Below are 23,969 nucleotides of genomic sequence, written 5' to 3' on the forward strand. Positions count from 1 at the left end.
CAATAAACAACACCAACAGGCCATGGTTGATGGTGTTTTGATGTACTTGCAGCATTTCCACATGGGAAGTCGGACTCAGTGTTATGTAATGCACACCTGGTAGACAGGTGCATAGAGGAAAATAAGCTGTATGTGAGAGAAGGTTGAGTTCCTGCGCTGAGTTTTTCAGATGCATTTTGTTAGATAAGTGAAGTGATAGATAGTGATAGAAAAGTGAGTCAACTGAAAGCTTTAATGAATCCTTTCTTGGCAAATATTGGTTTGTTTCCTGCTGCAAGAACATGCTTTCATTTACAAAAGAGAAGAGAGAAATCCAGTTCTAACATTTTTTTTTCATATTTAAAATATCAACCCATCAATTCAGATTCAGAGCCCTAATTTATTGCACTAATTGTCGACATTCGAAGCTCATTTCCCGCCTGTTGTGCTGTTTCATCACTGATCCCAGTCACAGATACATGCTGACAGCACGGCGCTGCTATGCTAAATATCTTTTCAAGCACACATCTCAGTGTTTTTGTATTGTCATTTTTATTATTTTTCATATGAAACAAATCAATTCTTCCAATGTCTTTTGAAGTGTGAAATGTATTTTTATCATGAATTCTCACAGTACATTCAGTTAATGTTGATCTGAAAGAAAACATCTTTGAACTTGGCACTTAGAAAACAACCACAAAGAATTGTCACCTTTATTCATTTAGAACAAAATTTACAAAGCCATTCAAACAGTCATTTTTTTAATACTTTTATGTTTTTTAAACTCAACTGTTGAATATTCAAAATACACTTTTTAATGTTGCTTCTCTCTCTCTTTGTACTTACAAATATGTACATTAAAGTCTCAGCGTCTTGTCATGTGTCGTCCGACTGACTCTTCATCACCCATAATAAAAATTCTTTTTTAGTGTTTTATTTATATCTCTTCACACTGTTAGCACTCTGTTAGCTCTCCGCTATTCTGTTTGAGCTCGAGTGTCTGTGAATGTTCGCCGTGCTCAGATGGATGTCCCGTGGCTGGGCTCACTGGCTTCTGGGATGGGTCCTCCTGGCACTGGTTGGTAGGACATTGGCATCGGTGTCTTGACTGGGCTCTGCCGGAAGAGACCCCCATTGGGCGCCCTGTGTTTGCAGCGGATAGAGGGCATGGTGGCACTGCTGAGGGGCAGGGGCAAGGTCCTGCCAGTGGCCGTGCCCAGTGTCCTTCCTGCCCCATGTCCCTCCTGGAGGAAGGTGGTCACAGAGAGCCGTGGCGGCCCCCGATGGGCTGGGTAGTCTCGAGCAGACAAGGCCTCTAGGGACTGGCTGGGCTGCATGCTGCCAATGTCCAGGGCAGAGATCTCGATAGACTGGCCTGGCAGCTGCTTGTGGGCTAAGTCCTCGTCCAGGAGGCTGTTCAAACGCTGGTGGACCTGTTCCAGGTTCACCTCTTTGTCCTAAAGATAGATGGAAAGAAGCCATAGAGAGAGTGTGTGGAATAAAAGAAGCCGGGAGAGAGGATAGTGAATAGAGGTTTTAATGGAAGGGAGAGCATGAATGTAATTAATGTGGAGCATGATAAAGAATAAAAGTGAAAATGAATGAGCAGTGAAAGGGGTTAAGAGGTTACAAGAGAGAATGGGATGGAGATGGAGAGAACAAAGACAGAGAACGACAGGTTACAATGGTTGTTTCATTATCACCATCATGACCAGTTTACATGCACTGCAGCATCTCTATTATTATTCTGTTAGAGCACGTCTAACACACATCTATTAATATTCATGTGAGTTTGAGAGATGCTGAAATAACAAACTAGCTTATTTCAGCTTTATTCAGGAAACCCAAATATATCAATTAATAATATGCTGGATTTTTTTTTCAGGCAATTAACATCGAGAGAGACATTACCTTAAAACACTCTTAAATACGGGGTCGTATAAGGTAATGTCTCTGCTTCTGACATGAACTTAAACGAAGATGTCTCTTCATGCAGAAGTGCTTAAATTTTCTCCACAATTAGCTGACCACACATCTACAGTGGGTGACTCTTGCATGAAGAGCATCAGCTGTTAACCAGGCAGGCTCCGATGGAGGCACAAATCCGATGAATCAGACTTTGTGAGGCGACAAAATCTGAATGAAGACAAAGCAGCTCATGTCGCTTGATTGAAGAATCTTTTAAAAATATTCCTGTTTTTCTTCCGACTGACACATCAATGAGGCAACACAAATATGTTAGAGGAGAGGGAGGAGCCAAATACAGACCACAGTTGTCTATTGGACACATTTTGGCTGCACCCTGCCCTCCACACAACAATATTCTTTTCACCGTCATGCACCCATGTAAGTCGAGCCACACTGAAGACAGACGACACAGGGAAAAAAGACAAATAACAGGAGAGACCACATGGAGTGAGATGACAGATGAAGCAACTACAATCTACCCTCGCCCAGCCCCATGCCCCGCCCATTCACCCTGACACGGCCAATGACCATCCAGAACAGCGTGTCAGGCCTCTCCTGACCTGTGTCAAGAGCCTCGGCCTCCTCCCAGTCTCTCTCTCTGTCTGTCCATATGTCTCTCCACCCTTCTGGAGCAGCGCTTGTTATGTCATTATATGTCAATGGACCAGAAACCCTTTCCAGACCGTAATCCTTAGTCACCTGCTGAAGATCATAGAGAACCATACATAACCAAAGCGGTCCCCTTTGAATCCGGACATTGACATATAATTGCAGTAAATTACTAGTTAGATAATAAAAGGAAGAATTCGACACTCTGGGAAATACTCTGATTGGTTTTCTTTGAGAATTGGATGAGAGGATCTGTACTACGGGTCGTCTGATTATCAGCTCCGATATTCACAATATTTAAACTGACTGGAATATGGAAAATAGTCTGTCACCAGTCTGTAGTCCCGCTCAGTAACTGTCTGTGGTGTAACCGTAATAGCCGATCAGCACAGAGGAAAACATTTGCAGGCTGGAGCTTCTCTGGTGAGTGAGTGGAGCTGTGCTGGCTGATGTGTTAGGGCAGCAGATTTTGCAAAAGTTGCTGTAAACATCATAATTCGCCACGCTGATGTTGCAAAAACACCACAATCTTATTATCTATTTCTATGATGACAAGCATCCACAGTTTCCCTGTTACAGCAGTGAAAATGTCCGAAGTCACAGCCTGCAGGATTTCACTGAGTGGAGGCGAAAGTGACTGCTTTTAAATCAGTCCCTCTTTTGCCAGAGTCCTTGAATAATGCACTTTGTAGCTGTGATTTATAGTTAACTATTGTATAACAACCCCCGTCTGTTCCGAGTGAGTTCGTCTTCAGTGAAGTCGGCGATTTATGAGATGAACAGAAGTGTTCTCAGTGGAGAGCTGCTGAAAACTGCCCCACAATCTGCTGCTAAAGAACTGGGACTACAAATTGAGGACAGGGACTCTGTGAGAAGGACTAAAATTTCAACTCAAATTTAAGTTTTACCAGTTTTTATTTATTTATATTTAATTTACTCACTGCAAAACTTTGAGAAGCTATTTTTGTTATTTCAACTTCTGTTTATTTTTTTCAGATTTCAGTTAACTTCATAAGAAATGCTGCCGGGAGCTGCCTGAACTTTTTAAAGATAGATGTTGAAGAGTTCTATTGCAGCGTTTAATTAAACATATCTTAAAGGCATTTAAACAAAGTTTTATGTTGGAGTTTGAGCTATTCTCAGTGGTGGAGGAGGTACTCATATCTTTTACCGAAGTAAAGTAGCAATACCACAGTGTAAAAATACTGTTACAAGTAAAGTAAAAAAAAAGAAATGCTGACTCAAGTTAAAGTTTGAAAATATTAACATCAAAATGCTTTTAGGAGCCAAAAGTAAATAATGTCCAGTTTAGATAATTAATGCATTCATGTGTTCATCACTTGAATGTTGCAGCTGCTAACGGTGGGGCTCATTCAATTATTTTATATACTGTTTTTATATTTATTCAATATTAATAATCTGAATCTGCAAAGTAACTAGTCACTAAACTTATCAAAGAAATGCACTTAAGTAGAAGTATAAAGTAACAGAAAACAGATTCATTTTTACTGCAGATATGTATACTGGTTCCAAATATTGATCATCGGTCTCCTCCATTACTAATAATCAGTTGGCTCCTAATCTGAACCGCTCTCACGCCTGTGTGTCGAGTATAAAGCTGCGAGTCTGAGGAGCTCGCCGGCACTTTGGTTTGAAAAGGTGTGAAACTCTGCTGGTTAAATCATCAGTACAAAACACTGACAGTGTTAGAAAATATCTGCTTCAAGCACATGAACATGAAAACATAAGATGATGCTGTTTGTTTTTATAGACTATGTATCCCAAGGTGCATTTTGGTACTAATTTCTTACACAAGCGTACACAAACTTTAACGTGCAAAACGTCAAATTGTGGTTTTACGGTCGCGACTTGCTCTAACTATTTCCTGCTGAATGAAAGCCGGCCGCAGTGACTTCCTGGAGTCTCAACACCACTGTGAGGTTGCTGGGCAACCAGCAGAAACGCTCTGCAGTAGTGCTAACCTAACCTAGCTAACCATCTCATTTAACCCATAGACATGAGAGTGGTAACAATCTTCTCATCTAACCGCTGGCAAGAAAGCAAATAAGGCTATTTCCCAAAAAGTCGAACTATAGCCCATATTCACATGGCAGCCATTTTCCTCTGACATCGTGCTCAGGGTTGGAAGCTCAGATGCTGTTACCTCCTGCTGTGTTTCATGGTGCAATTCATAGAAATGTAGGGAATCTGACAAATCGCTATCATTTCACCACTTCTCGATTGATCAGCAACTGAAAACACAATGGACTGTGAAAATCTGGAGGGACTTAAGGCCATTTTAAGGTTAAACAACATATCTGACAACCCGTTAGCTACAGTTAGCATGCAACCACTTCGTAGCTAACATCACCTTTTGATAGTACGATAGGAAAGACAGAAATTCACACATAATCAAGCTTTCAGTGTAACTTGGCTAATGTCAACGGTAATGCTAACTGTCTCTCCACCTGAACCTGCTCACTGGAACACTTATCTCTGTGTAACGTTCATACAGATGACATCCAACGTTACGTTACATTATATTATGTTATATTCAAGCTCGATTGCATCCAGTGTGTACTTGCAGGTTGTTGTCTAACGGTAGCTAACAGGTTAGCAAATATGTTGTTTTAAAGTGAAATATGGCTTAATGTCCCTCTGGATTGTCCTTTCAGCTGCTGATCAATCAATCTCCTACGTTTATACGTCTAACGCAGCAGTACGACAGGACTACTTAGACAACAGTATTTGAGTTTCCCACGCTCCCACCTCAGCGTGACGTCGGAGGAAAATGGCCACCGTGTGAATATGGTCTGTACCCTCGAATGACTGATGAGTTCAGGCTTGCAGCAGGTTTTGTTTTAAAATGGCTGTCATAATGTCCACATACTGTATGTTTGTGCTGTCGTGTTGCCAGCGATGCTCCACCCAGACCTTTTGAATATTATACACTCGCTCCTGCAGGCTTGAAAGGCAGCTGTGTTCAGTCTCAACACCTGTTAAGTAATGATTACTCTGAATTACGGTTGCAACTAGCAAATATTTTCTAGTAATGATTAATCAATTGGTCTAAAAAATGTGGAAAAAAGAGGAAATGGTTATTACAAGTTATAGTCCAAACCCAAAGATGTTAAATTTACAATGTTTAAAAAAAAAGAAGAGGGAAGCAACAAATCTTCACTTTTAAGAAGCTGCTATTTTTGCTTGATTAAACAGGTGTAACGCTTAACTAATTGATCTAATTGCCTCTGTTCTGATTCATTTAAAGAATTCTTAGTAATTATGTTCTTTTTTTATCACCTAATAATGGTCTGATCATTTCAGCATTACTGAGAACACAGGTGGACGGCAGGAACCAGGAAAAACCGGCACTTGAAAACTTTCGCAGTCGCACTTCAAGCCTACAGAGGGTGAGTGCTTGATGCTCAGAGGTTTTTTTGAGTGGAAAATTGCTTCAGGACAAGTCTGTAAACACAATAATAATGGAGCACACAACCATGATTATACTCAAACACATCTCGTATAAATAATGAGACAGCGGTGTCTGTTGTGAATCTCACATGACAGCAGTATCTGGTCATTATGAGAGCAGCTGCACACAAAGACTGAAAACAGAAATCATCAGCAGTAACTCAAACTCTCATATGCACCAAAAAGCAGCATGGGTGGAGTTTGATTTACTGCGCGTCTTTTCAGGACAGGTCTGGGTCTTAAATGGGTGTCCTCTGCCAGTGGTTCTTATTTGATTGTTGGACTGTCAGTCAGACAGGCAGGTCAAGGCTCAGATTCTTTGCTATTGGCTTTTGCTCACACTTTAGTTTAGGGATCCATGTCAAGCCTTAGTTGTCTGGACGCCTCATGCAGAGGGGCCGCCCAGTCGACAGCAGCAAGATGAAGTCAGAGCTCTAAAGCATTAAGACTTGAATGGATTAGCTAAAGAGAGCTATTGTACGACTGAAGCACTCATGGACTCAGAAGTACAATGTCAGTGTGTGGTTTTGAATTTGTAATTAAACGTTCTATTGACTGTTATCTTTCCAGCTGCGGTTCTCTCACATGAGCACCAGTGTTTGTTCAAGCCAAACTGCTGCCAATTACTGTTTTTGTGTGTCATGTGAGAGAGAAGCCTCAGAAGTCCCAAACAAAGCACCCCAACCTCTCTCCCAACATGAGAAGGAATGAATAGATTGATCACATGATGTCTGGACTATCATCAGGGGCACACCTATTATAACTGGGTGTACTGCAGCTCTACTAAATCGGGGCTGGTGTCAGCGCCTGCTGGATCCATAAAGTAGAGTGTGGCAGTGGCATCTCTGGGCAGGACCGGGGGCCCCGGGGGTCTGGGTCTCGATCGGGGCCTTGGTGGGGCAGGGGGACCCGTGGTGGCCAACGCGTTCTGGGTTAGCAGGCTTGGGCCTGGGCCCTGGCCCGACGAGTTGTCGGTGGTCACCTCTTTGGGCTGCTCTCTCCGGCAGTGGTTGCTGTTCCACCAGGTCTCCAGCGCGGCCACCAGGAGGGCCAGCAGCAGCCCCGCAGCCAGGATGCAGAAGACGCCGGCAAAGCTGTGGAGACGCAGCGCGCGTCCCTCCGGCTGGGCTTCTGCGTGGCTCTGCAGGTCGCAGCGGCCCTTCTTCGGCCACCATTTCTGCTTCAGGATGTCCAGGTCACCTTTCTCCTGAAGCTCCAATATCCTGTGGAGAAGAATCAATCAATCAGAGTGTGTGTAACACCTTTCAAACAGGTCAGTGCAGTTCAAAGTGCTTCACAGATGACCGACAAGCCTATAATAAGACGGAACAAGTGCAGGCCGTAACATAGTGAAATAAAATGTAGATTAAAATGCACGTAAAAACAGATATAAAAGCTATAATAATAATTAGAATTATAGCAATTAAAATATTACACAAAACAAAATAAATAAAATCGAGATATAAGAAAATGAAAAAGTATATAATAGTATAACTAAAATAACAGATAAATCAGAATGTAGTAATGTCCAACTGAAGAGGTAGATTTGAAGTTTCCGTTTAAAGATTTCAACACCTCCAGCTGCTCTCAGACTCTTCCAGCAGCTCGGACCATCAAAAGCTAAAAGCTGCCTCACCGAAGGTTTTATTCCTGCTCTTTGCAACGGCTAACAGACTAGTGCCAGAGGATCACAGAGGCCGTGCTGGTTCATACACTGTAAGCATGTGAGACCATGAAGTGCTTTAAAAACACAAGAAGGTAATGTAAGAAAGTAATGTGGGCTTCTTAACAAAAACGCAGTAGTTCTTTCATGCAAAGAAGGTGCAGTTTGATGTCATAACACCGCAGAACAGAGTCCTTCAGCAGCTCTGATTCACACTATAGGGCTGGCTAATCAAATTACAAAGACAATCGAGCAGAGAATGGTAAATTAAATAATTTCCATAGACAAACATGAAGGATAATTAGAAAATCAATATAAGACTGCACCAAATGACTGTAATTACATTATTATATGGTGTAGCTCATGAAATAAAACTAATAATAAAAAGAACAAAAAAACCTCCACACTGTTATTGTACTGCATTAGCATTGATTGTTAGCTCATTAAAGACCCATAGTGGGTAAAATGCTATTAAAAGCTGCAGTTTTCACAGCAGCAGAGTGTAAGCTGTGATACTGATACACTGTTGGAACAATTTCTATTTGCTAACAAGAGCTGAAAGAACAGTTCTACATAAACCAGTCAAAGATTAACTGGCTTCTTATCAAACTGTGTAAGTGTGGAAACAAAGACTTAAACACTACAGTCAGCACATCAGTTAGCATACAGGGAGGACTGGATGGATGCTGTGGAGGAGAATGATGACGGCTGATTACAAACAGAGGCGGGACACTGAATCTGTCCCATCGGAGAGGTTAGCTTTCTGCAGTCATTATTCAGCCTCCTCAACAGTGACATATGTGTTTGTGCACAAGCCTTCACACACTCAGACCACATACACACAGCTGCCAAAGCTTTTGACATTTATACTCATGGAACAAGACAACCTCAGACGCTTTCAGATATTCACCGTTTCTTTTCCTGCAAGTCATGTATTTAAGATCGTTCACCGAGGCACTGCGGTTTATGGGTGATCAATCCTCCCGTTTCAGATGCTGTTTGTCCTGAATTTATATTTTACATGGAGGAGAAAGTTTGCTGACGTGATTTGAAAGTCACTGACATTAATCTTGTAAAACTGCACTGAAAATGTTTGGAGCAGCATATTTCTGTCTTGTGTCTGGTGGAAAAAAAACAAACAAAAGTAAACAGAGTATGGACTGAAAATATGAAATATGTACTTCTCAGTCTGCCTCTCCAAGAGAAACTGATGAGAAATGTTCAGGTTGCAAAACACTTAATTCTGTCTAGACAGCAGTCAACATTAATATGAAAACTACGGTTTATTCCAACTTGTATTATGTTTTCATCTTCCATTGTTCCGTTCTGTGGCCATCCGTTCTGTTGGTTATGACAACACTGTACTCACCAAAGTAATCACTGAGATCTGGAAACAGTCACACGCATTGTAAACAAACCATCCAGGTTAGTCAAACTTGTTTGGAAGGGAGAGAAGGATGAAAGGTAAAACCTGAACATTCATCACAGTTCACAAACCCACTTTCTGGTTCAGCTTTGACCTACTCTTCTTGCTGTGGTTCTGGGCCTTCATCGTTTTCCTGTGAAATACTTCATTTTTAGTGCTACTGTGGTGGTGCTCACTTCTGGTTTTACCTCCAGATAAAGCAAATCGGTAATTGCTAAACTGTGAGCTCATTTACAAATGTGTCTGACCACCTGACAGCTTGCATTACCTGTCCAGATGGATCAATGTCTTTCCAAATCCTAGATACTGAAGTAGAAAATGCTCTTAAACCTCCACCAAGGGGGAAGTCAGTGCTCACAGTTCAGCTACCAATGAATGGCTTGATGGTGTGTCCACAGGTACAGAGAATGAAGCTGTAGGATAATCCAACTCAACTCTGATCTACAATCACTCTCAGGATGAACTGGGTCTCTTCCACTGGTGAGTAATGTTCAATGCACATCTCTGAATCCAGTAATACTGAGCCACAAGCCACCAGTTGACAGTCACTGATTTACAGGTTGAATGATGGCGACATCAGGAAATATCAGCAGGTTCTAGTATGATTAAGCTATATATATATATATATATATATATATACATATATACACACACACACACACGCACCATGGTCTGGGTGAATACTCGATTCTGATTGGCTGCAGGGTGTCCGTTAAAAAGTCAAATAGCCTGATTTTTCTAAATTATTGCGCTGGCTCAAACGCTAGTTGGTAACCGTGGCAACAGAACTCACAGTTTATTTATCACAACGGCAGGACAGTAGACAAAACATGAGTGATTTTGATAATTTTGAAGACTGAGATGCAGCAGAAGAGAAAGGGAAGAGAATATAAGAAGGAGATGCGACACAAGGAGGTGACACCGGAGGAACTGAACAATTTAGAGGATGAAAAGGACCAGGTAGTTAAAACAGTTAAAACATTAAGAGACTTCCTAGCTCAGAAAAACATGGACATCAACTTTGAGAGCTACACTGCCATTACTCTCAATGACATTTTGCGACTGTTTTATGCGTCTGTCCAGTCGACTAAGGAAGAAGGAGAATACAGTGTTGCCAGTTTTAGGAGTTTGAGAGCCGGCATTAATCGACACCTAAGAAACGTCAACATCATTAGCGACACTGTGTTCAAGGACAGTAATGCTGTTTTTAAGGCGATACTGAAGCGTTGCAAAAAGAGTGGGAAAGACACCATCCTTGTATCCCTGAGTCGGACCTTGAGATAATCAGGTCTTCATCTGCGCTGTCTCCAGAGACGCCCCTCGGCCTTGTCAGAAAGGTGTGGTTTGACATCCAGCTGTGTTTGGCTCGGCGTGGCAGGGAGGGGAACCGTGACCTGACCATGACATCTTTCAGCATCCAGACAGACGAGGATGCTGTTGAATACGTCGGCCTAGCGCATAATCCTGACACTAAAAATCATAAGGATCCAAACGACCCACACAAGCAAAACCTAAGAGGTTTTATGTTCGCAAGGCCCTCTGGACAAACACAAGCGGTAAGAGGTGCACTTGTCCTCTGAAATGATACTTTGTAATGTAACATAACGTTAAGCAATCATCTCACTTCCCTCCGCTGATTAGGCCTAATAAAAGAGCTGCGGCCGACTGAGCTGCAGGTTCTGTGGCCACAGCTGGTTACCTTGGCATCGCATCACAACGAGAGATATTAAATATTCTTGTGAAAAACTTAGGATCTTATATATATAAACACAGCATGAATGATATACAAATCTACGTACTTCTGAGAGAAGAGGTCTCTGTAAGGACTGCCGTGCTGCAGGGCCATGCCGTAGCCTCTGGTGCTCATGCTGTTCCCTGCTACAGTCAGCGTGCAGTCGTCGTCTGTCAGAGCAGCGTACTCCACCACCGCCATGTCCCACAGGAAGGCGTACGACTCTCGCTTCGTCTGGATGGTTCAACAAAAGTTCCCACAACACGCACACGAAAGACATACACACAGGATAAATCCATGAATGACGTGTTTAAATCAAAAATTGCATTTCACAGATGACCAAAACTCTTCACTAGATTCAGTGTATAATACAAGCAAAACTGGCCTCTTAAAGATGCACCCCAAGATCCTGAAGATCTCTACTGTAACGTCAGGTGAAACATGTTATTTCTGTTTCGTGATATAAAAATCCAATTAATTCTTACTTTAATTTCATGGTTAAATCTGCCTGTTTATGAACTTTTCCCTCGTTATGTCCCAGCATTCGATTTTAAGCACCTACATGTTGTCTTGCAGAGCGAAGACACTACCAACAGGAGATCTCCGTGTGTTTTTTATTTCAGCAAGTTAGCAAAGAATTACAACAGCCTGGTTGAAATATTTCCCCCCCTGAATTTTAGTTCTTGAACCCATGCGCCTGTGTTGGTGGGAGAGCGGTGCGCAGAAGACTTTTCAATGGGGAAAAAGCAATGAGTGGAGCAAACAGTAGAGCTAAATATTTGTGCAGAAATTAGCATAAACATTTTGCCCCACTCGCAGTGGGTGCACATTGACTAACATGCACAACATTAGGTTTCTTTACAAGGACAATAAAAATATTTGCATCTCTATTTTTTCCAAGCTCTGCGTTCCTTTGTGTGAAGCATATTTTCAGAGACACGATCATGTGCTGTAGCCTCAAGCGCTCACAGTGGAGGATATATAGAACAACCACAGTTAAAAATCAGACTGAAATCCCTCTGGGTTTGTTTTTTTGCACACAGTTCTCTGGATTTCTTCCCTGTGGTGTCATACATACAGCAGAACAGGCGTTTCTCATATCTCATTAGGACTACAGGGCTCCAAACTTCACTAACCTTTAATAAATAAACGCGTTGGATGTGTTAGATTCAGAGTATAAAACTGAAGTCAAGAATGAGGCAGATGCAGCAGTTTGAGCAGTAAGTAGTAGAATTTAAAAGAAGAAAAAAGCGAGAGTTGTTTTCCATTGATGTATGTATCTGTACGATGCCAACTGGCCTGACTACTCTCAATGCAATTAGCTACACAAATAATAAAGCAGTTTAATGACAAGTGCATATGTTCCACTGTAATTTGTTAAATTATGGATTATACCTCCATGTGTTGTTTGCAAGCGTGTGTGTGTGTGTGTTTGTGTTGAAGGAAGATAGGAGGGAATGCATACAATATTAATTTAGTAGCATAGTGACTTTGAGAGAATAATTAAAACCCCTCAGAATTCATTACATTTAAATTATCACTTTACTCACATGTCTTTAGGAATCGGGAACGGTAACTATTTAACTAACAGAGTTTGTTGCTACCTGGCGGCGTGACCTGACGAAATGCTAAAGTTAGGTATGTTTCTCAGTAATCATATCTCTCTCAGCTTTATCACTACAAGTAAATATGGCTGAGTCTTTATATAATATACACACATTCACAGTTTGGTTTGTTGAATCAGAATGAATTTTTAAATATTAAACACTTCAGAAAGGAGACAGATTTGATTGAATCTGACAAGTACTGTTACACACTAAATGTTTCTGTTGAAGAACACTGTTGCCCAGCATGTTGCAAAGAGGCCCAACAACAGGCAACATGAGCTAAAAGTGTTCTGACAATGTTTTATTTACGAGCGCTAAGATAAATACTCGCCTTCTTGATTCCCTCTGACGGGCTGGAGACAGAGTTCTCAAAGCCGTTGTTCTTGTTGATGGTCTTCCAGAGCTCAGCGAACGTGTTGTCCTGCTCCAGAGGGTTGGTGCCTTTGGCCTGGAAGTACTCGTACACGGCCGACTCCCTCACAGTCCCGTAAACCAGGTCCGCCTGCCTGGCCAGGTCCTGGAACGACCTACAGTCAAGGTCACAGTAGCGAGTTGGTTTACTAGATTTGATAGAAGACTGATGGAAATAATCAAAAATTCTGAAAATGTTTTTTTTTCTTTGACACGGCCTTTATAGGACAACTTTTTATTTTGTCGCATTTAAAGAAATATAATATGATGCAGTTAAAGTTCAGTGTTTCCCACACATAGACTTTACTTGGGTCGGCCACCCAGGTACATTAATAAAAAGTATATTTGAGAACGTATTTTAGCCTTTTTCAAAAATTAAAATTTTTTATCCGTCCAAGAGAACGAAGCCAACCATGATTCATTAACGAGTCGCCAGTCTCCCCTTGCTCTACCCCTCCCATCTACTGACGACCACACCTGCTCTGCAGAGAAGCACGGTTAAAGAAACATCTTTAACGTGAGTTTTGGGCGACTGTATAAAACACAGACAACAGAAAACACTAGAATAAGATGGGGAATTAAGTCGCATTAAATGGTCAAATAAATAACCCACTAAGGAAAATATGGGAACGGATTCTCTCAAATGTTTTCAGTAGAGAAATATAATCTCTCCCACCCATTCTGTGGGAAACACTGAAGTCGAAGTACAAACATTAATAAACACTGCAGAGGATATTAAAGGGCTAATGACCCATTTAGCTGTTTTAATATGCACTATACTCAAATAGTATAGACACATACTGTACAGGAAGAACAGTTTGTGCATTTATTCCCCAATCACTATTAAAATATAGATATGATATACATACCTCTTTACTTATATAAAGTTAATCAGCTGCTTTTTCTTGTATTAATCTGTATTCAAACAATCTGTTTGGGGGCCCATCAGTTTCTAATCCTGTGTTTTATTTTTTAGAAAACCTTTTGTTTATATTCGATCACAGACTGTGATTTTTACAATACTTTTAATGATAGTATGTTACAGTCTTTCGCCATTGTTAGCATTATTTGTTCAAATGCACAGCCTGCACACTGCCTACAAAGCTGTTACTCCTGACAGTAAGTCAGCTTGTAAAGTCTCAGCCATGTTTTTTCAGCACATATGATGCAAAAAAATCAGTGACTTAGGAAACACTTTTTTGTGTACAAACTCTTGACAATTGAACTTAATTTGCAGATATAATCTTCCATTACTGTATACATAACTTTATATAGTGCAAATAATGCATACAGTGACTTAGCCAATCTGCATATTCAGTTGAATTTATAGATAAAACATCAAGATGGGAAAGTCAGTCTGGCACAAATCTAGTGAATTTATGACACTACTGTAAACTGGATGTAGGATTTGGACATTTCTGACCTTGGTGCCCCCACAGCGTCAGAATCAGAAAAGACAACACTGCCCACACTCCTGTCCTCCTTCATTCATTACTCCGCCTACGCCTCTTGGCTTGTATCCTTTCATATACAGAATTTTCTCTCTGTTTAAAATTCAAGTTCCCTCTTCCCTAAGCCTAAAATCACCACTTCCCTCTCATATGCACATTGGAGCAAATCACCAATCAGCGTGTTCTTTATCAAGCAAATTAGCTGCACCTGTAGTCTGCTGCCTGCCAGTTTTGCTGTCGATGCCAACGCTTTCCCCAGCACTGCGAGCTCCGTGATGAAGCAGATTCAGAGTAATGATGACCAGGTCGGGAGGTTAAGTTGCTGACTGTTTATGGGGATTGGGCTTTAGCCCCTAATAGAGTCTGCACCAAACTCTAATCTACTTTTTATGAACAATACTTTATATCTGAGAACTAGTCTCTCCTGATTGAAATGCTTATTATGCAGATGCTATGTAGGCAATAAGAAATGAGGCTCTGCAGCAGCAGCAGCTGTATTTTATATGTGGAGATTACTGCCAATTATGTGCAACATATTTGCTGACTAGTATTGGGTTGGTATGTTATATTTCTTTAGAAAATCACCATATTACCACAGCACCAGAATGATTATATAACTAAGATTGTCTTCTCACTCTAATAAGTGAGAGAATCGAATGTCTTATCTCAAGATGATGTTGTTGGACTAATTCAACCATTTAATTAGAAGCCTATACGGTGTAGCGGTGGTGGTTGGGGGGGGAAAGCAAGCGAGACAAACAGAGAAAAAATGATTAGATATTGCATGGTCTCCAGCTTATTCTGTCAGATAAACTGCAAGCTTTACTGCAATATATACTGCAAAATATTCTGCTCTAATTTTGACTAACGCCTTAGTTTTATGTAACTACACCAGGACCTACACATGTGGCACTAGAGATTTGAGATAAATCATAACTATAAATGTTTAGATCACCAGCTGGAGAGAATAGAAGGAATGAAAGAGGTGAAAGTCCCAAAAAATATGAAAAACAATAGACAGATGGCGGAACATTAAAGAAATTAAAGATCCAGTGAAATTAAACCACTAACATATATCAGGCAATGACTATTTGAAATAGTTACTGTATATGTACTGAGGACATCTGTCACCCGTTTTTAAGCACTTTTCCTTGTCTGCTTTTTCTTTGTAAAAGCAGTGCAACATATATATACACTGATTCACAATCAATACAGAGAGGTCCAACCCAGCCCTCTGTTCATTAGCTATAATGGCTGAACCAAGATCAAACACACACACCTCCCTCTCAGCCATGCACTGCTGCACACACACATGCCTGTCTATTCTTATTCATCTGACATGTGTGCATGTCACTAACTCCCTGTAAGGTGTTTTTGTTAGAATCAAAGCAGCTAAACGACTGGCTGCACAGCTGGTCATGGTTATATTTAACTTCATTAATGTAAAATTGGCCGTAGCCCCAACAATTAAAACAACATAGGAGTTTTGTAAAGGCTTATTTACAGAGAGAGTAAACAAAAGGGGGAAAAGCCATGTGGTGCTTAAAGAAATGTTCTAATATGCAAATGATGGCTTATGTAAGTAACCGCACTATTTTGAGGTCGTTAATTGTTCCTTTTACACCAAATTAATGTGTCATGCACACGCACACATTTAGAAACACACAACAAAGCAAACGCTCAGTGGGAATCATGCTCACATACATATATAAAAGGAAGATATATAGTCTTTTTTGGCAAGCTGCTGCTTTTTGTCAGTGTACCAGTGTCAGCAACAGACTTCTAAAAGGAAGAAAGTTGATTTAGGAAAAAAATAAAAACCCATTTCAAAATGAAAGGGGCTGGACTGCACCCCACTGTCTGGTTTTTAAAATTCAAATAAATTCATATCTGTCAGAATCTTACTAAGGTTTGGACAATGGATTTGTGTTGAAGGACAAGCTACCAGTGCTTTTATTACAAACGTTTCAAAAGCAAGGAATACATTTCGGATTTGCCAGTTTGAAGATATCCAGCGTTTTCTGAGAGGCACTTTGTGTTATTAGCAGAACTCTGGTCAGTGGGTCTAATTAAAACCAAGGCTGTTGTCTGCATAAAAAAAAGAAATTACATTTCTACACGATCTTGCCAAGTGGGAGCATGAACTGAGCAGTGAGGGAACTCTCAAGGTACAGTGCATCTGGAGAGAAAGATAAAGAAACTGCCAACAGCAATCTGAATTCTCATAGCTCTTTAGCTCCCGTACTTTAACTTGGTCTCAGACAGCACAGTCCGTCTGCCTCAACCACAACGACTCCAAGGCAAGGACTTTGGGGAGGAAACAACTTTCCTTTCCAGGCCAACCTGCAGTCTCCATTTACAGGCTTCCTCCAGTAAGCTGATTTCTGAAATGTCATGAGAACGAGAAACCTGGTTTTTGTAAATGGGGGAAGGTATTTAGGGAGACCTGATTTCCTCAGGTATATTTGTAAATGGCAAACCAGTTTCTCATCTGCCTGATACAAGTACACAGGTGCATGACTAAAGACTGCAGACAGAGAGACTAACAGCTGAGTGGCTGGATTAAAGGAGAGATAATTAAAAAGCAGTGCATCCTCTTATAGAAAATTATTCCATCTGAAGTCTGACTGAAGCTGAAACAAAGACAACGTACCCTGCAGAGGTCTGAATAAGTCTGTCTCAACCTCTGAACATTTGACTAATTGTAAAATACAGACACTTCAGCAGCATCCTCTATCACGACTACAGTTCAAATTAGTATGCCATGCTTTCAAAATAAGGCCTGGGGTAAGAGAGAAGTCTGATTTAAATGCATGTTACACACTGACTATATTCCCCAGGACAAAGAGAAAGGCAGCTATGACCCCTCACCATTTCCTGTTAATTTTCCTATCTACTGTCCTCCAGTGGGTCCACAATGGTATATAATGGTTCAAAGGCAGTTGCCACCCTCAAAGGATGTGAATTCCAGTTCTGACAGGATTAAAGCTAAACTTCCATCGTGCCTGACCTTTAGATGTGTCTGTGAAAATGATGCATAGGCAGCAAGTTTTCCCTCTCTCACTGGAAGCCTGTATGCCAAGCACAAATCCAGTCTTAGACATCTGAGTTTGCGTTCGTGAACTGGGTTTGCAATGTCTGAGCACTGAGACGTGGGCAAACTACAGGCTAATGTGGCTTTGTGACCCTGAATTTTATGTGGTAAATTACAACTGTATTTTCAGCGTTCGTTTGTTTTCATAGTAGAAAATTCATCATTTGTGTGCGAGACAGATTCACACTTTGATTGGGTAATGGTGGGACCTACCAGGTAGGCCGAGAACCACAAGCAAGCATAAAAACTCCCGCTAATTTTCTCATTAAGTAAAATGACTCCTGTTCTCATTGTTAGATCTGACTCATTATTTCCTCTGTCTCTGTAATACAAAAGATCACTTCCCCACACTTTGCCGGCCAGATGTGACCACCGGCACAGAAATGCAGTTTAATTTCTTTTGGGAAAAAAAGGAAATCTTTCCTTCTAAAGTGTTAATTAACCTGTTTTCAATATGTCCATTTCATGTGTTTGGTTTCTGTCTTAATTTAGACGTTGCAGGTCAGATTTAACTACTACCAAGTTACAGTCAAAGATTTTACATGAATGTGTTCACATGTGCAGAGTATTTACTCACACAGATTATGTAATTTGGTAACTGCAGCAGCAGAGGTAACTTGAATGCACTCCTGCTAATTAAGACCTGATGCTTTGCTTTGCTTTGCTTTGCTCTTCTTCTCACAGTAGGGAAAGCTATAGTGTGCTATTGAGCTGAATCATAGTGTAGTGTAGCCCTTTACAGTTCTCATAGTTTCCTCTAACAGACCAAAAGCATTTATAGTGTAAGTATAGTACAAGTAATTTTGATTTTGGTATGTTCTGTTCAGGTTTTGTTGCTTAAAATCTGTTCAGATTTTCTGCACAATGCTTTCCAAGCTTCATAAAGTAGCTACTAGTGGAGACATCAGATAAGGACAGGCACAGCATGTGATTGTTCTAATTTAAAATTTGGTCACAGTGCACTTCCCCAACCCTCTAACTCCTAAATGCAATCAGTTACAGTTACATAGGTTGATTCCGTTCTCTAAACAGCAACAAATGTAATACGAGAAAGATTAATGTCACTGTAATTAGCAATTGCCATATATAAACAAACACACACACACCTGTGAAGGTCTCTTCAGGTGTGTGTGTGTGTGTGCTGTTTAGCATTCCCTCCCTCTCCTCGCATGTCCACATGTGGCTAATTGTTCAAAAGGAGACGGACCCAATGCAATCAAAAGCCTCTCTGCCCATTCTTTGGGGAGTCGGCACGCCAAATTGGATTCACTGACAAATAGCATTTGGACTGAGGACAGGCAAGTTGTTAGTCAGCAGGTCAAAAATTACAGACAACCAGACAGACCAAACACTCTCTGCCAAACTGCAGATGATAAGAAATGCTCACACATGTAGTTAAAATATGGAAAAATACACTGTATGCTACCTCAAGAAAACTGTGACATAAACAAACACCTGTATGTGTTTCCACCAAACAAAGACCTGGCTATAGTGGATATCAAGAGACATACACGCATTCATTCAAGGTTGATGCACAGAATGGCTACACGGAAGCATGCAGAAGCTTTAAAGCAGAATTCCATCGATTTTACACATCAAAGCATGTTTGCAGGTCTTAGTGCTGCTGGATATGTGAAAAAGTCTTTTCCGTGGCTCCAGAGGGAGCTGTGAGGAATCTGATGAGCTGCTTTAAGTGATATCACTAGAGTCAGCGTCAGCTGGGGCTGAACACTACAAGCCTGCTCCTCATCTGTGCTTGAGGCTAGCGGCTCGAGACTACATTAGATGCTAGTGGCATAGCACACCCGATTCTCTGACTGAACTGTTGGCATTTGGGTTGCATTGTGGGTAATGTAGGCAGCAGGTTTAATCAAGGAGAAGAATGCGTCAAGTGAAGCAGATAATATGTCTGGTTCTGCTATCTTAATGTTACAGGGGTGGCTCCTTTCTGTGAGCAGTTTGCATGTTCTCCCTGTGCTTACGTATATCTTGCGTGTATATGTATCTGAAGTCAATTCTCCTGCTGGAGGCTGCCCACTGCTCCTCAGGGGATGGGTTAAAATGCTGAGGACAAATTTCACTAAGCTGTACTAAGTGTAATTGTATGTGACAATAAGGAGGATCATCTTCCTCTTACAGCTGGGCTCTACACTGCGAGAAATTTGCTGCATAGCAGAATGAAAATTAAAGTGCATTAATGTGAAAAATGGTTTGGTTGAACCTGTGAGTGACTCTGTTCTGACACCCGGGCTGGCAAAATTCACTGCAACAGTAACAAATCCATTATTTTCTCCTCTCTTTTTCTCAAAGCTGAGTGTACAAAACATTAACCTCATCCGAGCTCTTCCAACAACTCCTACAGAGTGATACCTTTACTGTCTAACAGATGGCTTCAGGTCAATTTCAGGAGTCGCATTCCTTCAGTTAAGCTTCCCTTATTATCATTACAATAATTGAGGCTTATCAGCTTAATAGTTTTGAACAGGACCTTCAGTACTTACCTTGTGAAAAGTAAGATGTATCAAATTTACAAGGCCACATCTGATATTTCACAGTGTCAGATACATATTTAATCAAGATTTAGGTAATTTAGGTATTAAAGGTTTTGGATCGGCACCAAAAAAAACTAAATCTGGACATCCTTAATATTTAACAGTGTCATTTGTTTACAGAATGTACTATTCACAGTCATAACATTAAAGACAGGTAACGCATTTCAAGATCAACTGCTGTTCTATTGACATTCAAGGTAAAACACCCCAGAATAAATGCACCTCAATTATTCCTCCATTAACCGTTACTGTAGGTGTACACAGTAAATCCCCTGTTGTGTTGAGGTTCAACAAGAAGAGAATCAAGTGCATTTGACTGAGTTAGAACAATGTCATAGAAAATGTTACATGGGGGTATTGTGCCTTACCGGACAGCATTGTCCATGCGTGACACGGTGAGGTAGGCTGCCAGGTTTGCCGTGTAGGACGAACACACAATGAGGGTGAAGAGCCACCAGCTGCCCATGACGATACGCAGAGCCACCGATCCCAGGATGGAGTCACTGCCTGTGGAGGCGCAGGTATAAACACATGTAAAAACTGCACACAGAGGCACACATCACCATCTTTACTGTGTGCTGTACTTAATATTACACAAAATCTGATGCAGCTGGCTTATTCCAAATCTAGTGTAAATACCAAAGTATAATATGCATTGCAGTATCATTTCAGCAACAGTTTTAGATCTCATACATCTGATGGAGGAAAGAGTGAGTAAAATTGATGGTTGGCAAAATGTGTGGGCGTACTGCTTTATTATTACCAGGGTCTCATGACCGACTGTATTTAATTGGTTTTATATTTCGAGAGAGCCAAGAAAATAACGGCTGTTTATCTTAATAGCTTGTTTTTTTAGTGACTTTAATTATTTCCTGGATTTCAAACGAACTTTTGGGAGATAAGTCAACTTGATGAGAAAACAGACACCAACACCTATTGTACTTTTGGAAAGTGAACCGATGTGTTCTGGTATGATATAGTCACTTTGTCACGCAAAGACAGCATGGAGAAAACTAAAAGGAAAACATGAAATAAAGCCAGAACAGAGACATGAATGGATCAAATCAAGTACAAATCATATTGTGGATAAGCAGATAAAACTGTGGCTTCACCCAGATGTCCAGACCCGTCCTGACTTGGGCACGACTGATCTTCTTGAGTTTTATTTGTATTTGTATTTCACTTTATTTTACCTCCTCTTCCCCTCTATAACCCTACACTCACAACTCCCATACACACAAGCACACACAATTTAATTGGGAACCTCCTGATAATTACATAACCTCATCTGTATTTCTGTATTTTTAATATTTTGGTTCACGTTGTTTCTCTGTATTGCCTTGTCATGTCATCATCCCTTTTCTTTTCTCTAGCTTTGTAAATATGCCCAAGGAAATCGAAATTCTTATTCTTCAAATGTTAAGTGGGATCGTGATTACTGGACAGTCTTTTACTGAAACTCAGTTTTAAATTTGCATGCTGTTAAATTACCCACCATTTTGTTCTAAAGCTGCTGTAAGCAGTAATCTTCTCACTTTATATTTGCATGTCACACTAGAGATATTCGACTGTATACATGTGATGATTCTGTGTAATTACTGTACATTCTCATCACTTATTCTCCCAAGAGCTTAGTGTATTCAAAATCATCTACTCTGAAATGTTACTTGCACTTTAATATTCCATTACACATCCCAATCCAGTTTTTTCAAAGTGTGTAGCACTCATTTATATTCATATTCCTCCTGTCTTTTTAACGCTCCTTCCTTCGTGTCTTTAATCATTTGCCCTTTCTAGTTTTCTTTGAGGGGAAAAGACTAGTTCGTAACATTAGCTTTTCTATCTTCACTTTTTCTCTGTCATACTGACTCTTTCTCTCCAAATATCCAACAGCTTATGAGGTGCATGAGAAAAATGTCAGCACACATTCTAATTTTGAAGAGTATAGCCATAGAAATGTCATCTGAAAGATTCGGGAGTGTGAAATGTAATGAAAACATATTTGTCTGAAAGTGTCACAATCAACACGGCTGCGCCCTTAGGACAGCTTGGGGAGAAAAAAAAAAACAAAAAACGAAGGCCTTGTCAGATGCAAAGCACTCCAGCATCAGTCACTTTTATTGCATATGGCTTTGACTGATTTGTTAAGGTCATTGAATGTGAAATGTGCATCTCGAAACTGGAACTTACTGGAACTTACCCTCGACTGTGGTGCAGTCTCTTCCGTCTTTGAAACAAACTGATTAAACTCTTTGAGACATTCAGATTCAATATCTTGGATCATCAAACCCCCCCCCCCATGGCAGGTCAGTGTCATTCTCCGTCACTTGTGTCATCGGATGATTTACAGCGTCCGGCATTACCACTGCAAACTCTGCCTGGACCCTTGGCTCGTCCTGGTGTGTTTAACGGCAAGTACCACTAAAGTCTGACCAAGTTATGGAGGCCTCCCTCGGCCTGCTACTTCATCCCAGAGTTGACCCCCTTCGCCTCTCTGTCTAATGTCAACCGGCCCTTCCCCATCTCCACCATCAACATTCATTATTGGCGACTCCATTATGAGAAATGTAAAGAGAAACTCAGCCTGGCACCAACCTTCTGGATATTGTAGAGCTGATCCCAGGTGTTCTTTATAAGATCAGATCAGATACACTTAAAGCCAGCAGCAAACTTGCCTTCACCTCTTTTCTAATTCTCCCTCTTGGAGGGGGTGAATGATTTAGCAGGATTCTAAGTCTCCACACCTGGCTGCAGTCCACCTGTCTGTTATATGACATACATTTTAACAATGCTTTTCATCTCTTCTTGAACCACCAATCAGTCTTTAGGAGGGATGGTCTTCACCCCAACAGCCTGGGCACGCGCATGTGAGCAGCCACATGTCTGACCACAACACTGGTCATAAAATTCAGCTTCTTCTGTCTGCTACAACCTATGCTCAACAAGTTTTTAGACTAACTGTGGATTGGCTGTATATACATTAGGCACTCCCCTCGAGGGATTCCCACTGTGAGCAGGTCAAGGTGCTTTCAAAGAAACACAAGGCCTGTTAACCACCAAAACCTGAAGTTATCCAAAATGTAATCCACCTAGGAGTAATCCATTACAGCCGACATTTAGCTGACACTGCAGTTAAGTCCTTTAATAAGGTTCAGGTCCAACTCATAGTGACATTGTTCGTGCTTTAGACTTAAATCATGTCTTACCATCTCTGACCACCAGTGTGTTGCAGACTGTAGTAAATGACTGTAAGAACACCGCTCTTGTCAGATATAAAAACAAACTGCTAGGAAAACAAAATCAAATGGACCCTGTTGACCTACTTAACACTACATCAAAAAATTTTGTCAATTCTTTCCCATTTATCAATGAAGAAATCCAAACCTTAAAAAAGCATGCAGGTTAACAGAACGCAAATAGAGGACAAGAAACTCCAAGTCCATTACCTGCACCTACAATCATCTACAATCAAAAAGTAAAAGAGGCACAATACCAATGTTTCAGAGTTAATAACCACTAATCAGCACAATTCCACATTTTTATTTATAACCATTAATCGGCTTGTCAAAGCTCCCACCACTCGTCCCACTGCTTCATCTGCTGCTGACTGTGAGAAATTTCTCTCCTTTTTTCTCAACAAAATTCACCAAATTCGAGCAGACATCGCCTTCCAACTTCTCCCATGATTGTTCCATGTCCACGTCCTCATTTGCTAGATAGCTTACGGCCAGCTGATATGGAAACTGTGGACACTGTGTCCCACATGCAACCGTCATCCATTCATCTGGATATTGTTCCAGCTAAATTGTTCAGAGAAGTGATGGGGAAAATAGACCCTCGTCTGCCCCAAATTTTAAACAGCTCCCTTTGCTCTGTATGTGTCCCAGATTATTTTAAAATAGCCTGTATTCAGCCTCTGCTAAAAGGACCTGGCCTTGATCTATCAGTTTTAAAAACAGATTTAAAAACTTCCCTTCCTGTTCATTTCCAAAATTCTTGAGAATCC

General features: G+C 40.9%; 1 protein-coding gene across 1 annotated transcript in view; it reads right to left on the reverse strand.

Moving 5' to 3' along the window:
* Nucleotides 1-998: 998 nt before the first annotated feature.
* Nucleotides 999-23,969, reverse strand: part of grid1a (glutamate receptor, ionotropic, delta 1a) — a 230,263-nt gene continuing 207,292 nt past the window's right edge. The window contains exons 12-16 of the mRNA XM_041947768.1: nt 20,332-20,466; nt 12,787-12,982; nt 10,916-11,082; nt 7,010-7,250; nt 999-1,436 (exon numbers count right to left, since the gene is read on the reverse strand). Of these exons, the coding sequence (XP_041803702.1) occupies nt 999-1,436; nt 7,010-7,250; nt 10,916-11,082; nt 12,787-12,982; nt 20,332-20,466 (1,177 nt within the window). The remainder of the gene's footprint in view (nt 1,437-7,009; nt 7,251-10,915; nt 11,083-12,786; nt 12,983-20,331; nt 20,467-23,969) is intronic.

This window comes from Chelmon rostratus, chromosome 11 (assembly GCF_017976325.1).
Source record: "Chelmon rostratus isolate fCheRos1 chromosome 11, fCheRos1.pri, whole genome shotgun sequence".
Taxonomy (NCBI): Eukaryota; Metazoa; Chordata; class Actinopteri; order Chaetodontiformes; family Chaetodontidae; genus Chelmon; species Chelmon rostratus.